Source organism: Trachymyrmex septentrionalis, unplaced genomic scaffold (genome assembly GCF_001594115.1).
Source record: "Trachymyrmex septentrionalis isolate Tsep2-gDNA-1 unplaced genomic scaffold, Tsep1.0 scaffold16, whole genome shotgun sequence".
NCBI classification, from domain to species: domain Eukaryota; kingdom Metazoa; phylum Arthropoda; class Insecta; order Hymenoptera; family Formicidae; genus Trachymyrmex; species Trachymyrmex septentrionalis.
In genome coordinates, this window is record NW_017304758.1 from 1,405,425 (window position 1) to 1,422,205 (window position 16,781).

Here is a 16,781-nt window from a genome sequence, read left to right on the forward strand (position 1 = left end):
AGATAAGATCGGCTTATATAATAGATAAGTCTTATATATTTTAAGATTATCTTAAGTACAGCCTCAAGATGTTATGAACCGTATTAGTAGCATCTTAAAACATTACTTAAGACGGTCTTGAAATAAGAACTATGAATACCAGTCGTAGCTAACAAAATTATTGGTCCTTATTTTATCGACGGACATCTAAATGGAAACAGCTACGCCACTTTTCTTGAGTATATATTGGGTCTTTTGTTAGAAAACTAGTCTTTAATCACACGACGAACAATGTAATACCAGCACGATGAATGTTCGGCTAATTTTTCATTCGTTACAAGAAATAAATTTAATGAAAAATTTACAAATCGCTGGAATAGGCATAGGAGCCGTATAGATCAGCTCATTCACCAGATACTACTGGACTTTTTATAGGACAATAAAAGATATAGTCTACAAAGAAGAACCAACTACCTCAAGACATGCAACAACGAATCATTGCAGCCTGCATTGATAATTTTTGAAATTATTAAAGACTAAGCTAATCAGTGATCAGAAGAATCCACTGTTGTATTGATAGTGATGGCCATCACTTTAAACACATCTTTTATAAATATTACAAACGTCATTTACTATACTAATTAATAATAAAATAACAAATAAAATGTTACACAATATATATGTATAGAATAAAACGCAAATTTATCTTTTTATCGTTTTTTAACTTGCAATCTTGTCCAATAATCTTGGATTATAAGTTCTGTTACTTGTTTTGAACGTCTCTATTATGTTATGGAAAAAAATATTTTCGAACTTATTTAAAAAATTAAGATGACCTTGATATCTTCAAAGCACCTCCACTTCGACAAATTATTATCGCCATACGATAGCCTTCTTCGTACCGCAATTTTGGTTACGCAAATCTTTTTCTGCACTTTATAAATTTGAAGATATTTAAGGTTGTAATAATTATTGCCCCACTCTGTATATATATATTTTCTATAATATTTCTATTTAATATATAATATTTCTATTTTCTCTAAGATAGGATAAAATTTCTATATAAACATACTCATTATTATATGAACTCAAAAGTTTCCGTTGATAATCTCGACAGCAAGCTATTTGTTCAGATGCTGTAAATTGCGGCTGAACATGACAAGACCAGACTTCTGGCTTGTTTGCAGACTTCAGATCGTAGACATCATCTTTCCTGCTTTGAGTATCTTCCTTGTCGCGAAGATTACACTGAGTTTGACGATCTTCTTTTAATTCAGCTAATGATCTTAATGGAGGAACTCTTCTCCGTCTTCGAATATCGTCAGGACACCATTCTGTGCGACTTACGAAGAAAATCTTTCATGTATCGTGTATTATCAAATCATTGATCTTAGGAACTTAAATGTAAAATATAACATGAGAATGTTACCTGGGATGAATTTGCATATCGCGGCTGTAAATTATTTCTTGCTTTCTTCTATCATAAAGCTTTTCCTTAATCAGTGTTGGCTTATTGCAACATTTTTTGTTTTTTTGTTTTTTTCGTGGTGAACTATTATTAGGGTCTCTATATATAACATAAAATTATATTCTTATAATGGATTAAGTAAATTAAGTAATTAAATACGTTAAGTAATTTTAAAAAATCTTTTCTTTTATTGCATTTTCTCTTTTCGTTACCTCTGTTTACGTTTAAATTTATCGATCCACTTTTCTGTCCATTGTCTTCTTTTTTCTTTTTTCTTTTTCTTTTCCAAGTCAGCTGCTTTGGAAAATTGCGTGTCGATGTGCATCTTATCACACCTTTTGTATTTTTCAGATTTTCGCAGATCTGTTTGAATACTTTTTTCGAGTACAGATTTTTTAGTTTCATGCGCGGAAACCTGAACACTTTTTTGTTCTATTTCAATATCTTCTTCAAATTCCGCCGACTTTCTATCGTCAATACGTATTTCTGCCGTTCCCGATTGCTTCGTTAATTTTTCCATGGCAGGTTTTTCGCGTCTTTTTACTTGGCACGTGACGCTGTACAACTCCGAACTAGCCAACGGATCGTACAATCGAGCTTTTTCATTTACTTCCGAAGGTGATGCTATTACTTCTTCTCTGGCTTTTTTTTCTCTAGATAATTCTTTAGATAATGCTTCAGTTTGTTTCTTTTTGGCAAAGTATTTTCTCACACCTATTTCTTCTGCAAAATTATTTAACTCCGCAATTGTTTTACTATTTTTCGCCAACGATTTCCTTCGATTATTTTCCATTAGAGCTTTAGCTCTTTGTTGTTCTATTTCACTATCTATCGATGTTTCTTCCGTAGTGACACTTTCTTCTGCTTTCTTTTCTGAAAATCAGACAAATATGCTTGATTGATGCTGTTTCTTTTTTTTTTTGTGTATTTTAAAACAGAAGATACTTTGATCTATTCTTTCCCAATCAGTTAACAATTCCGTTTCCGACATTGCGTCTATTTTAGACATTTCATTAGTTTGTTCTGTAACATTCACGTCCGATTGACTTATGCTATCTTTGATATCGCAAGACGTTTGCGACATGCACGAGCAAAAAATCTAAATAAATCCATTTTTTATTAATACAAATAAATATAATATTGTAAATATAAATTACTGCTTATTTTCATCAGATAATAGTTTTAATTTTGTTAAAATATAATATTTTTTAACGATCGACGCTAACCAGAAAATTAAAATTTTACAGAAGTAAGTAGAAAACGATAAATATACTTGAGTGTAATCATCACTAGTGACGTTTGATTTGTCTGTTTTTTGATTGTCGAATATTCTGGTATTTGGTAAAATATTAACGCGTTCTGTCGGGAGAACACATCCTCGTTTCGATTGCGAATCTATAATTTCGTTCACTTCGAAGTATGCCGTATCCTTCGAAATTGGCTGAAGGTATCTATAACATTGTGGATTACATTGTGGATTAATGTTGTGCACATTACATAAAAATATCTATATATCGCTTTACTACATAACGACAATTAAGAACAAGTAAAGTTTTTTCAGAAAATAAAAATTTGAATTATTAAAATTTTATAATATTAACTTTAAAAGTACAATTTTGATATAATAACTGATTATAAAGGAATAAAAGTATGTTCTTTTAAAGTAATTTTCTTTCTTTTCAGCTCTTTTTTGCGACGAACTAAAAAATGACAATTGTAGTAAATGAGCGATATTATAGATTTCATATTTATTGTTTAGTGATATTTAATTTAAGCTATTATATAATTTTGCTACCTTGGTAACTTTTTCATCGTAAATTTCTTCTCGTGAGGATGTCTCAGTCTTACATCGTCAGCTTTCACGTGAGAATCTGGTTGGCGACAGATCGTTCCGCGTCGTGCACGATGCGAATCATAATTTCTGCTGTAAATGTTATCCTCGAAATCGTCATGATTTGAAATGATTTGTAAACAATTTACTTGCCGATCGTGCGCCTTTAAGAGCGCGTGCTGTTCGTTTTCTTCATCGGTGGAAAACGAGGAAACGGAGGAGGAGCTCTTATGCTTCGCATCTTTTCTCGTAGTGCGAATTCGTCGATACGTTTGTACGGGCGAGGTAGATTGATTTCCAGAAAGCATCCGTGCTATTCTATCTAGCAGAGACGGTTTTCTCATTCGCCATTCGCCGTCGCTATCGGTCGTCTAAAAGGAAACGAAAATTCACTGTAAATGATCGATGCAGAAATTACTGATTAAAAATAAAATGGAAAAAAGACGCTAGCGAGATATCGATGTTATTTTACCGTTCTTTTGCCGAGCCAAGAAATTTTTGTGAGTGCAGCAAGGATTCTTCCTACGCGACTACTTCGTTTTCTTGCTTTGGCAGTACCGTCTTTTAAGAGTAATTCCTTTGAGCTGTCGTCTATCTCAATGTGAATTACCTCTTCTTCATCTAGCTCTTGTGTAGCGCAAGACTCGGTGTCCGCTATTGACGTAGACGAGCTGGAATCGTTCTTGCGCGGGGAAGAGCAGGATTTCCTTTTCAACCTGGTACGAAGCCTCCTACGAGCTCTCACCACGAAACAGGACGTTGGATCTTCGCTGCTCGAAGTAACTTCCTTCGCCAATGGCTCGTTAAAAATCTAAATCGAACATTTTTTCTGCTGAGCAATTCTTGATTATTGATATCTATTATTGAAATCAACTTGCTTTTCTATTAGCATAATAAAAAATTGAGCTTTTTGATTAAAGCTTCTAAAAAAACGGATAATTTATTTACCTACAAATCATGATATCAAGTACTAGATTATAATATGAAAAGTTTATTTGCATTAAAGTTAATTGTGCAAAAAATTGTTTATATATACATATATATAAATTTTTAATACAATTTTTTTGTTTATAATGCCTCACTTGAATCGTAACGTCTTCTCTTATTTTCTGCGCTTCGATGTCTTTGAATGGTATTCTCCGATGCTCGACTTCGATCTCTCGTGATCCTTCTTGATAAGCTGACACATTTAATTATTACTTTAACTTACTCGAATTTATTTTTTTACGGATGATTGTGAAATAAATTGCATGCATTTGAAAGCATACATTTGTAGTAAAGGTATAATGCGAAACATAAAAGTGATGTACATACTATAACTATAGACCGACTCAGAACTATTTCCACTGGTATCATCATCCGTTTGGACTGCTACATTCTTCTTTTCAACAACTGTACTTTCCTCTTTCCATTCCTCAGATATTCTTTTTTCCGGTATTTTTTCCTCTAGTACTTTTTCTTCCAGTATTATTTCTTCTGACACTCTTTTTTCCAATATTTCTTTTTCTATTTCTTCTTTTATTTCTACTTCTTCTTTTGGTTTTTCTTCTACTATTGGCTCTTCTCTTTCATCGACATAAGTACTTATTGGCACAGGTTCCTTTCTTGCAATCAATTGATCTTCCGATGAATCTCTAATTCGATTAAAACGAGATAATAAATCAATATTACATAGTTTTAATAATATATTTTAAACTCGTAAATTCTTTCTTTAAATTGTAATTAAATTTACGTATAAATTTTGTAAAGAATAATTATTTAGAAACGCAATAATTATTTTTTAATATTTATAAATATATATATATATAAATATAAAAAACATAAACAAATATTTTTTTAAAGATACATACAAGCAATACATTGCTTGTAATATATTGCATAATACTTTTATGCTCTAAACTTTCTGAACTTTTTTGCAAATTTATTATCAGAACTTACCGCTCCTCGCTAATATCCGACAAATCGCCGTACTCGATAGGCGATCGGCAAATCGTGCAGAGATTCTGCAAGTCCGCGAAGCATTGCATGCAGAATAAACCGGGGCAGCCTGGCGTGGCACATTTAATGTGCGGTTCCCGATCGGAACGTTCCACGGAACCGCACAGGAGACACACGTTCTGCTTTTGAGGGAACAATTTGTTCAGGAAAGGGCAAATAGCCAGACATCGTTCTCTGAACGTGACTCTCTCGATTCTCTCGCCCTCAGTCATGCCGAACTTGCGGCGCAACTGGCGTCGTGCAAATTTCAAAAAGCTTCCTCTCGATCTGTGCACGAATTGAACTCATTAACTAAACGCAGTTTGCAGTTTATATCGATTAAAGTAAGAAAAAAACTGAATGAAAAATTGCACGTTGGAAGAAACATCGTTACTTTCATATAATTTAATATTCAAGAGAGTTTTTTTTTATATTTTATTTTAATCCTGTCAGATTTTAATACTTAGATTTTAATACTTAAAAGTGACGAAGCGTACAACGTACTTTTAATGTAATAGACCGACATCAACCTTTAATAATATTTTATGCAACGACCAACATAAAACTTTGTTAAAAGTACTTTGATATCAATGTGCCGGTCGATTACTTTATTAGCTAATTGGAAATACTCGTACATTACCTAATTATATGATTATACAACCAAGCAGCTCTTTGCTTTGCTCTTTCCGGGTGATATTTGCACATCACGATATGTCGCAATCGTAATCCGTACGGTTCAAATATTGCCATAATCCAGCAGAAGGCGATCAACGTCACAATCTGCGTATACCGATTTAAATCTGGAGGGATGGGATCTGGGAGGCAGGGCATCGTATCGATCTCTATATCCTTTGCGTGTGGCGTGAAGGCTTTCACGATGCTTCGATAAAGGTCGGCGAGATAGCCGTCACCAGACACATGGACGCCCACAAAATTGGGTCGTTGGACCTAGATCGATATATACGTTCCGCCATTATGTTACCTTCCATCGTGATTATTCTACGCCGCGGTATATATCCGACCGCCGATTGTCGATATTCACCGCCGCACTCCACGCAAATCTCGATAACAAAATTGCGGTTGTAAGCTAACAGAACATTCAATTAACTCAGTCAGCGAAATGTACGTCAATTGTAATTTAATTCTTCAGAAATTCCAATTGTTGATCATAAATTTTAAAATAAATTGATCAGCAATAAAATAAATTGATGATGCTTGAACTGGAAATTGTAAGATTCATACAAAAATAAATTATTAGATACTAAGACCCATTTTAATCAAATATGACTTTCTTCGCTTATTTGTATTAAACATTTCTCAATCAATTTTCACTCACTATTATTAAAAGTTATTTTTAAATTAATTTAAAAGTAGCTTTTTATCGTTACATTTATCTTAAAAGATAATAACTAAATATTAAAGGATCTAAAAAAAATTCTTGAAGCATAGGTACATTTTTACTTCCTCAATCAATATTAGTCTCATTAAAATACCTTTGTTTCGATCCGTCCGTGATATCTAATAGTGCTAAGAATCCAATAAAGACTGTAGTCCGCCATCATATGAATGCAGATTTTAAACGTCGTTAAGCCCAAAAAAACTACAGATTTCGCGAGCTTTATTTTTTCTACTTTGATCAGAGTGACGGACGTCAGTGGGATGTATTGATTTCTTTCGCGGCGGTTTAACGGCAAAATGGTTTCCTTATCCTGACGTGTTCTTATTAGATCGATAGTGCGCAGATCATCAGTCAAGTAGTGATTATCGAAGCGATCGCGCGTCAGCCATTTATGCCGATAATGCAAAATCCTTTAGAAAATGTTTCAATATACAAAATTATTTTAGTTGCAAATTATTAAAATGACACCTTAAAATTTACCTTAGCAACATGAAGAGAATAAAAAAAGTGGTTACGAAACTCATCCAATCAAATACAGCTAAAAATCTATCAGTCCTCGCTCGTATCTCTGTAATTATACCAGTTGATACGTCTTCGATGGTTTTAGTTTGGTTCGTCTCAAAATGGAAAGAATGCGAAAATTTCACTTTAACGTAGAACATCGTTTTTATGTGGCGAGTGAATCTTTTGATCTCTGTGTAAGCAAAAGATATTAAATCAGAAAGAAGTATATAAAAGCTTAGCAATATTATGCTGATGGAAAAATTTTTAAATTCATAAATCGCCGTACTCTCATTTATCGACTTTAATGCAAATTTTATTTTTAATATAAAGAGTCCTCTTACTTTTTCTTTTTATTTAAAAAGTTATAAAATGTTTTATGCTTATGATTAAATGTTTCATGAATATTTAAAATTGTAAATAGATTGTATTCCGATAAATTTAAAAATCGTTGACATTTACATGAGTCTGGAAATTTAAAAAAATTTATTCCAGTATAAAGCTTCCTTTATCAAGTTTTTTATAAAGTCTTTTCTCTTAAAAATCTTTTATACGTTTATAACGTCAACATACTTTCCTGTACAGCGTTAACTATAGTATCGGCGACATAAGATACGAGCATGCAGATGAAGTCTAGAGGTTTCACTACGTAGCACAAAGCACCGACGACGTACGCCAGATTGCAAATCTCTCCGAAAAGGGGACCAAGCTTCGCCTTACAGTCATCTACCGCACCTTCAAAGACTCTCTGACACCTGTCGAACGGCGTACCCAGCTTCTTGTTGCAAATATTCACAACATTGCCCAGCCATTGGAAAACCGACGTGATCACTTTAACTGAAAGATACATTTTTAAAGTTACGAAGATCGATTATACGCAGAAGCCAATGGAAAAACGTTGACTCACGTATACTTAGCACGAGTCGTTTGATAGCCACGAGAGTCCGCTTAATTTTCTTCACGACCACCTTTACCATCTTTATTACTTTCGATATCGCGTCTCTCAAAGCGTAGAAGGGTTCTTTTATTAAATCAACTACATTCTTCACGACTTGTTTTAATTGTTCCTTTATGTACATTTTTATAAATTATATTAATAATAACAATTCCAAATAATGATGACAAATCGAAACGTAATCAACATAATCAATTTTATGAATTCGAGAATGCGTATGCAACGGAAAGATTGCGGAACTGATTGCGGTACATTTAAGCCATTGTCGGTCAAACAAAAGATCTAACGATGGATAGAACCAAGGATGTATGGTTTCAAGGATCCAACATTGTATAAAGATATAAAGACATAAGTGGAATGCATAAGAGAACTCACCTGTGAGAGCTTACCTGTCCACAGGCTAAAGACTCCGAAAGGACACTAATATTATGCAAGATATTCTTTGCCGGTCCGGTAAGTGTTAGAATAAAGGCATAGGCCATCAAGGCCTGTCTGCCTCGTTTAGAAAAGAACTGCGGTAGCAAGAGAAACACGATACACCTGTGCAAATGTTCATATAAAGTCATAAAAGGATGTAAAAAGAAGATAAAATTATGGGATATAAATAAAAGTAAAAAATTCCAAGGTAGAATTTTGATACTTTTTGACTAATTATAATTTTAATAATTTAAATATTCCATGGATCATAACTCTTGTATTTATATCATTGAAATTCATTTAAGGCAAAATTACCTTACACGATGAGAAAACGCCAAACCGAGTGTGAGAATCATTCCAAGAATCGAGCACAATATCGTTGCGGACGAGAGAGTAAAACTTAGTTGAATCACGAAGAACACGAAAAACATATATGTAAGAAATATACCGAACAAAAATCCAAAGATACTCTTCAAAATATAATTTTCAAGCGAACCATCTATGCGAAGAAGTCTCACTTTTTTATAAATCCATATACGCTTTAAAGGGGAAATTATTCGATTCCAGAAATGCTTAAACTTCTTTCTGTACCTATAAAAGTGCGATTGCGTGTAATGCTTGATTACACAAACAAATAGTAGTACACTAAAATAAAATAAAATATTTATGGTGCATTAAATAAAAAATATCATCAAAATTGAGAGAGAGAGAGAGAGAGAGAGAGAGAGAGAGAGAGAGAAACACTAATGTATTTTTTAAAGATATATGTATAATGTAACATATAAATGATGAAGTAGAATTTTACGCGTATAATTAAAATCGATCGATGGATTAAACGAGTTAAAAGGAGTTAAATGGCAGGTTCACTTTAATCTCTTTCGTCGGAAACGCTGCTTCAAAGTTAGATGCGGCTTGACACCCTCGGAGATCTCAATCGATCTCAATTTCTCATCTTCGTACCTCAATCTAGCTTTCTCTAGCTTGCTCGCTTGGAGAACTAATTGAAAAAATGCCATGGTCTCCACGTACTTTGTCTAATCTTCTGTTCTATTACTGAACATTTACGCGTTATAAATTATATAACTATCCTAACTAATAAATATCTATGTTAAAAATGTCACTAAATGTCAGGTTCCAGCATAAACTGAAGTTTCTAGCAACTTGCATACGTTCATATTCTGATTCTCCGTTGTTTATGTTTTATCCATGAATGAGCTACTTTTTATGTACATTTTTACTGTTATTTATTTAGAATTTATTACTTTTTTAATGCAATTTAATTTTTTTTTTCAATAACTCCTATTTTATATCATGTATTTACCATTACAATTATTAATAATTATTAAACTGATATCTTTTTAATTTTATTTTGCCTTAAAATAAAAAATTGGATCAATTCTCTCAAGTTTTTATTTCAGTTTTGTGAGAGAATAGACATTTTATGTACGAATAAAATGTTATCTAGAGAGGTAAATACAGTCATGCAGACATTCTGTAACATAAACTGATATATTGGAGTTCCAAGTTCCGTTACCAGCAAATGATCACAGAGATAGGCGTCGGCAGATTAACAAGCAATGATAAAAGCCACGTGTTACCAGTACTGGTTTATCAAGAATTTTAATCCGAGCAATGATACGTGATGCAGTTTCCGTTTGATTACAAATATTATTATTTTTTATCGTGCACATATATGTACACATTAAAACTGATAACTATTGCAGAACCTTTAAAAATATTAGCAGCCAAGTTCAAATTGCTCGAATTACAATTGTAAAATAAAAACTAAAGTAAATTTATGCACGTTATCACACTTATCATAGAGTCTTCTGCTTTTTAAAGTCTTATCGAGAATATCATAAACGTTTGAAAGAATTTAATATTTTTCCCCAATACAATTGCGATATATTTCGATATTTTACTTTTTTAAATTATCTTGAACCTTCTGGATGACGTTTCTTTCTGGAGCAAGACTGATGGCTTGCGATGATCCATCGAGTTGCGTTCTCCTCGTTTGCCTGGAACGTTCTCCAAGAGTCCGCTCTACATCGAACGTCGCCAGTGTTGGTCTTCGATTCTTCAAGGAGGACCGCACGATACCGCCAACGAGTGTCAGAGCGAGAGAGACATCAATGATACCGCGATGCGGGCTGGCGAAGGTGGGCGTCGAGGTCGTCAGAGAGGGGCGCGCAATCTAAACCCGATAACGAGCCAGCTGGCAGCGGCAGTGCCGTCGTTTACGTGGAGGTACGACCTTCGCGAGAGGTTGCTCTCGCTGGTGGTGCCGGATCGCTCCTTCAAAAGGTCGCAGCCTGTCCTGGGAAAATAAATCGCGGCGCGAACTGGTACCACTCGCGGAGTACGCGGAAGTGCCCGTTTATCTCGAGGAACACGTCGAGGAGTGGTAAAACGACAGGGACCAAGAAAGAAAAAAAAAAAAAAGGAAAAACAAACATGCCGTGAATTTTGTCAGGTGACATCGCGTACGACCCGACGAAGTCGACGGTGTTCATAGCGCGTGCGGCTTTCGATCGCATGCGTCCAACGCTGTAGACACTTGGTCGTCATCGTCGTCGTCGTCGTCGTCGTCGTCGTCGTCGTTTTTGCCGCGCGTGTATATGTGAACGGTGTGTTAGTGGTACGCGCGTGTGATCGTGTTGTACCTGTGACCCGTGGTATACCTCCTGACCCAGCTTCTACCTGATCCAGGTGCCCGACATCTGGACCGATCGCGATGACTACGAGGGAGCTGTATGTTAAGGTACCGCGGGATTAGCACCGGGGTTTATATTTGATATCAGATGTGCATCCCTGAGGAAGATGGCAGGTCTCCTCTGACGTAAATAAAATTGCGCGCCGAGGATTCTCTCGCGCGCCGACGTTTCAGTCCTTCGGGGGGGATTAACGCTGCGCTTCAAGGGGATGTTTCAATTCAACATGATGCGCGAAGCGGCGTGATCAGAGATTTTCGTCAGATGGTTCTCCATAACTAGAATGATGGAAGACGATTAGGGATGTTGCTCCATTTTCTTGATCCTGAAGTTGCGGAGGTATTTTGAAGATAAATTTATATGAAAAGTGCCTTTCATCAAGTGCCTTCGAGTACGCGTTAAAAGAGAGGGTTGAATTCAATAAACAATATTTATAGTAATAACTTATAAATCCTTTGAAACTTAATTATATGTTTGCAATTGCACATTGTCATTGTATTTACATATATGTAAAAGTATTAATGGATTAAAAATTTGAGGATAATGAAAGAAAGAGTATGCGAGTTAGATGTTTTGTGTCAATATGTAATTACCTTAACTTTACGTTAACGTTATGTAATATAATAGCCAACGTTTTGATCTTTTAACAACCTGTTATTTTCAATGGTAAAAAAATAAAAATGACACTGTTAATTTTACCAGAATAAAAAAAAATTTAAATGCATGTATTTAAATTCTGATGAAATTAAATTTTAATATATTAGCATTGTAGATTTAACAACTCGTTGTTAAAAGGTCAGAATGTTTGTTTTTACACTATGTAACATTAACTACGTTTACACGGTGCCCTTAGTTCGCGACCTGTACAATAGGTGTCCTTGTTTATCCTGTAGGTTAAACAAAGGTACACCTATCGTATAGGTAGTAAACGTAACCATTGATATTAAGTTAAGATAGTATATTAATAGTACAAAACAAAAAATATCTAGCTCGACTTGCTGTCCTCTTTTTCATTATTTTTGAATGCTTTATACGAGAACCTGTATATATTTTTTAAATTAAATTTTATCTGGATTATCACAGTCGTATATAATCTCTCGAAGTCTCGCTTGACGTGATTTATCTTCATATCAACCAGGAAACTCCATGGAGTTGAAAATGTCTCGGTTATACAATCAGTGGAAACTGCGGGAACGATGTCTGCCACTACGAGTTTATGGTTGCGCGTGCGAAACTGTGATCCGACTCCGTTTCTACGCCTTTTGTTAAACATTAACAACGCGCAACACTTTGGCATTTGGAATAAACATATCTTTCTCGCGGTGTCACCGTGTATAACTCGCAATCCAGGAAAGATTCCGTAATGATTATTTTTTATAAATATCTAGAGAAGCTATACGTAAGTCCCAGTCTTTCAAGATGCCAGTCCCCTATTACGCAACTATAAGATCAAATAAGAATTATATAATTATTATTATGTCTATGTTGCTACATTGCCATAAATAAATACGTATATCATGAATATGGGTCATCCATTTACATAATATGCATGTCACAGTTTCTATGATACGAGAGACTTATATATAAACTGAAGAGAAAATACTATTTCTCACTGTTATTCTTTTTATTCTCATTTGAATATAACAGACGTCTCCATTGTATTTAATTATGCAGACTATTATTCTTGTTTCCAAGGGATGTTTTTTTTCTTTTCTTTCCAATATCTTGATAAGAAGCACAATCATCTCTCTAAAACATTTATTTGAAGATAATCTTGATGACTTAGCTGTTTTCAGAGATTTTGTTCGATACAAAGTAAACAAATTCTTAAATCTCGCTGAACGTACCTTTAAACTCAGGCCTTGTATAATGTCGTGTACGAGAATCAATAACACTAACTTGGCATCCTATCTAAAGCATTCTCTTTGTCAAGATTGACGAGTTCTGTATGTCCGATTGTATACTTACTTTTTCATGCAATTAATATCTTTTCCCAAAACTGATACTAACAATAATTCATGTCTGTTGCAACTTTTAAAATCATAATGATATATTTATAATTAATATATTGTTGCTTTTTATGTAAATCCATATCTTTTATTTCCCATTTCTTTAAAACAAAGGTATTGATAAGAATTCTGGGTTTACTACACTTTTATTGACATGTACTGACTGAACGAGCTGCAGAACGCTGACTTGAGCAATAAAAAGTTGTTAAATATTTTACTGTTTGTGCATGCATTAATAAATACGGAAAAGTGAAGTGTTTCTCAGGCCATCGAGATTTCTTTCCGAAAGTAAAATCAATAACTGCTAGCGAGAGAACCTCCATTACCAGAGACCTAAATTCTGGTCTAAATCAGGTGGCACGATTATAAAAATAACAGCTTGTGTTTAATTTATTGCGCGATAATATTTCGTTAATAACACGATTGCGATTACATGAAATGCTTTTGAAAAAGAGACCTGCAATATAAAATTAATATAATTATTTTGAGAGATTTAAAATCAGCTAACAAATTATTACTATGTGAAAAATATAAATTAACAATGAATTATTAGCGATTATGTGAAACAATCAATTCTTTCCGAAAGAATTATTGCACTATTTTTTGTAATTCCTGTCATTAACAGATCGCTAAACAGCTGCATTTCCTACATTGTCTTACATAATCATGAATTATGTTAACCAAAGCTGAAATCTCGGAATGTCCCTAACATGTCACGACCATGTGATAATTACAATTGTATCTTTCAAGATAATTAATTGTTCTTTGGTGATTCTTTAATTATTTGCTAAACGGCGGAAGCGAGGACGGATATTTATACGTATAATTTAGTAATGACGGAATAAAATAAGACAGCCGCACAAATTTAAAATTATACGTTTAGAAGTTTATTACAGTGACTAGCTCTCTTTCTCCACGGCTTCTCATTTTTTCCTTTTTCTTTGAATCAGCTGCTCACTCTCTAATGATCAAATCCTGATCGGTCTTTTTCGAACAATTAAATTTCTAAATATTGTCGAAAAAAGAGAAATGTTTTTATCGATCGCGCGTTTGAAGTATTCTAAAGGTGAAGGTTAATTCGATCTCGTGTTTGTCTCGTGTATGTCTGAAGTCAAAATAAGAGTCCTAGTCTATATGAATGTCCATGTATGTGTTCCGCAGTGAAGACTGATTTCGTGAATGTAAACTATATATAAACGAGGCTATCAATGCGGGTTAACTGTAACAATGCAATCGCTATAGTACCTTTCAACAATAGTTAATCGTCGTCATCCGATTCGTTCCGGAAGGAAATCGTCGTGTCAGCGACAAGCGATATAAGCGTATTATGAAAAAAAAAGACGAATTTTGCCAGATTTAAATTACAACTTGAAAATTTAATTGTACGAAAACAACATATGTCTAACGTACAGTTTATTTTTTCTCACGATGAATAAATCCACGTGTGAATTGAAATGAGAAAAAGTAACGTGATGCATAGTAAATGCGTCTTGGGATTTAACGCTGCCGAGTAATGAAAACCGAGATTAGAAAGTGCTATTTCCTTTGGTTTATGCTATTCCCTTTAAGACTGTGACGCTTCTCCCCGACGTTGGTGGTTGATTTATCGGAGTGGCCAGGTAAGCGGCGGGGTTGCCCGAGGTCGGGCATCACGCTTTTTGTTATAACAGGTTTTCGCTTCTTCGGACGTGGGGATATGAGGAAGAAACCTCGGAAATAATTGGCGACATGGACACTGTTCCTTAGGTATACTTTTTTTCATCGATCATGCCAATTCGAGCGTAGCTACGACTATGTGGGTCTTCAGAGAGTTCTGAAATATCGAGTATCGAACACGCACGAAAGAGAAAAATACGGTTCGTGTTTCATTGTTCTACGACGAAGGAATTTTAAATCTTTCTCTTTATAGCATCACAAAATATTTTGCAAATTGAGAAAAATGCATACTCTCTTTTTCTATTTTCGGAAAATGAAAAAATACGCCATAGAAAAAGAGAGTGAAAAAGCGTATTTTTTCTCAATTTGAAAAATCGTTGATGTTATAAAGAGAAAGATTAAAAATTCCTTTGTCATAGAACAATGAAACATGAAGGTTTGGTTTTAAAAAAATAAATCTTTTTTTTTTTTATTATTCTTCAGCATAATTAAGCAAGATAATTTGTGTAAAGTCAATTATTACAGACAAAATTTTCAGGACGAGAAATCTTGTAAATAGAGACTTGAGTTCTGATAAATTTTTGAGTATGACGATAGTAGAGACAATTTTCTCGGGATTGTTCCAGTGTGGATCTTCCTTAAATGATCGTCGCCAGATGAAATGTTCCTCATGGTCTCGCGTGAGGAATCTACCGGTCTTTGCGATGATGGAGGGCAAAGAGTGTAGCCAGATCGCCTCGTGTCGAGACGTTTTGCTTTTCTGCAGCAAGAGAAAGGGATCTGCTTGGCTATAAGCATAGCTCGCCGATCGTGTTCCTCGAACTGATCAACCCGATTGGCTATTCCCAACAATTCTAGCTCACCTTTTAGCATGAAAGCGCATTCGTGACTTCGGATAAATCGAAATTGAAATTTAAAACATTACAATATAATGGTCCATCAAACTCTCATTGAGACAGAGCCATGTGTGGTTTCATTAAATATTTGTGTCATTGCCTGTTTAAGATCAGCACGGAGTTTATATTCTCACATATGCGCGTTTGTAAGAAACCCTTTCTCTTAACGGAGAGACCATTCTCCTTATATTGATTACACTGTGTCGCAGACGGAAAGGAGTTTCGTGTCTCAAGATCACTGCGCACAAGCTCTCTAATCTATTATCGATTGCATATGCGCCGTTTCCACCATCGATCATAGAGATTAGCACATTTCATTGCGTCGTCATCCGGATAAGAGAAACTCCTGCCGGCAGTTGAGCGCGCTTCATCGGAGAGGCGCTTCTTTATCTCGCGAAGAAATGTTTCCTGTGTTAAATAAGGCGTTACATCGCCGGTCCTTTATGACCTTTTCTCTTTATCCGCGAGACGCGAAGTCCTCGCGGCGATATCCCACGAAAGCATTCCGCTGTTACTGACGCGCGCATAACACCCGCGCCCGAAGCGGAAAGTCGCGTTCTCACGGTCGCAATTTTTCCTTCATGGAGACTCGATGAGACTAAATTTGCCTTTGTTTATCGGGACCGATTAATCGGCCCTCGGTAAGGCATGAATCGGGAGCATTAATCCAAGAAGATACTTTCACGTGTCATGCTTTATTATACATTTTATTTTACGCCGAAGGGCGTAATTGCCATTATGTCGAGTTAAATAAAAAATTGAGCGCAGTAAAATGTGTAATGATGCTATTTCTTACAGCGCTTGACATTGTGATTATGTAAAATTAATGTGCAATTTTTTATGACGCACACCACAGCTTGAGTGTATTTTAAAGTCTAATTATAAATCACGTAATTTTGCGTGTGTAGGAAAGAAAGAAGTATATATGTGTATGTATGTATGTATGTATGTATGTGTGTGTGTGTATATATATATATATATA

At 34.7% G+C, this 16,781-nt stretch overlaps 2 protein-coding genes across 5 annotated transcripts in view; one reads left to right on the plus strand and one right to left on the minus strand.

Moving 5' to 3' along the window:
• LOC108746157 overlaps positions 1 to 9,543 on the minus strand; it is a 17,031-nt gene extending 7,488 nt beyond the window's left edge. The window contains exons 1-18 of the mRNA XM_018482742.1: positions 9,395 to 9,543; positions 8,843 to 9,118; positions 8,500 to 8,650; positions 8,063 to 8,222; positions 7,729 to 7,992; positions 7,135 to 7,348; positions 6,749 to 7,064; positions 5,896 to 6,203; positions 5,217 to 5,543; positions 4,593 to 4,912; positions 4,361 to 4,458; positions 3,751 to 4,089; positions 3,243 to 3,649; positions 2,721 to 2,898; positions 2,393 to 2,546; positions 1,660 to 2,320; positions 1,409 to 1,546; positions 1,052 to 1,321 (exon numbers count right to left, since the gene is read on the minus strand). Coding sequence (XP_018338244.1) covers positions 1,052 to 1,321; positions 1,409 to 1,546; positions 1,660 to 2,320; positions 2,393 to 2,546; positions 2,721 to 2,898; positions 3,243 to 3,649; positions 3,751 to 4,089; positions 4,361 to 4,458; positions 4,593 to 4,912; positions 5,217 to 5,543; positions 5,896 to 6,203; positions 6,749 to 7,064; positions 7,135 to 7,348; positions 7,729 to 7,992; positions 8,063 to 8,222; positions 8,500 to 8,650; positions 8,843 to 9,118; positions 9,395 to 9,543 — 4,730 coding nt within the window. The remainder of the gene's footprint in view (positions 1 to 1,051; positions 1,322 to 1,408; positions 1,547 to 1,659; positions 2,321 to 2,392; positions 2,547 to 2,720; positions 2,899 to 3,242; positions 3,650 to 3,750; positions 4,090 to 4,360; positions 4,459 to 4,592; positions 4,913 to 5,216; positions 5,544 to 5,895; positions 6,204 to 6,748; positions 7,065 to 7,134; positions 7,349 to 7,728; positions 7,993 to 8,062; positions 8,223 to 8,499; positions 8,651 to 8,842; positions 9,119 to 9,394) is intronic.
• A 1,006-nt stretch (positions 9,544 to 10,549) lies between these two features.
• LOC108746145 (unconventional myosin-Va) overlaps positions 10,550 to 16,781 on the plus strand; it is a 24,229-nt gene continuing 17,997 nt past the window's right edge. For all 4 annotated transcript variants that reach the window (XM_018482717.1, XM_018482719.1, XM_018482718.1 and 1 more), the window contains exon 1: positions 10,550 to 11,288. In XM_018482717.1, the coding sequence (XP_018338219.1) occupies positions 11,262 to 11,288 (27 nt within the window). In that variant the 5' untranslated portion in view covers positions 10,550 to 11,261. The remainder of the gene's footprint in view (positions 11,289 to 16,781) is intronic.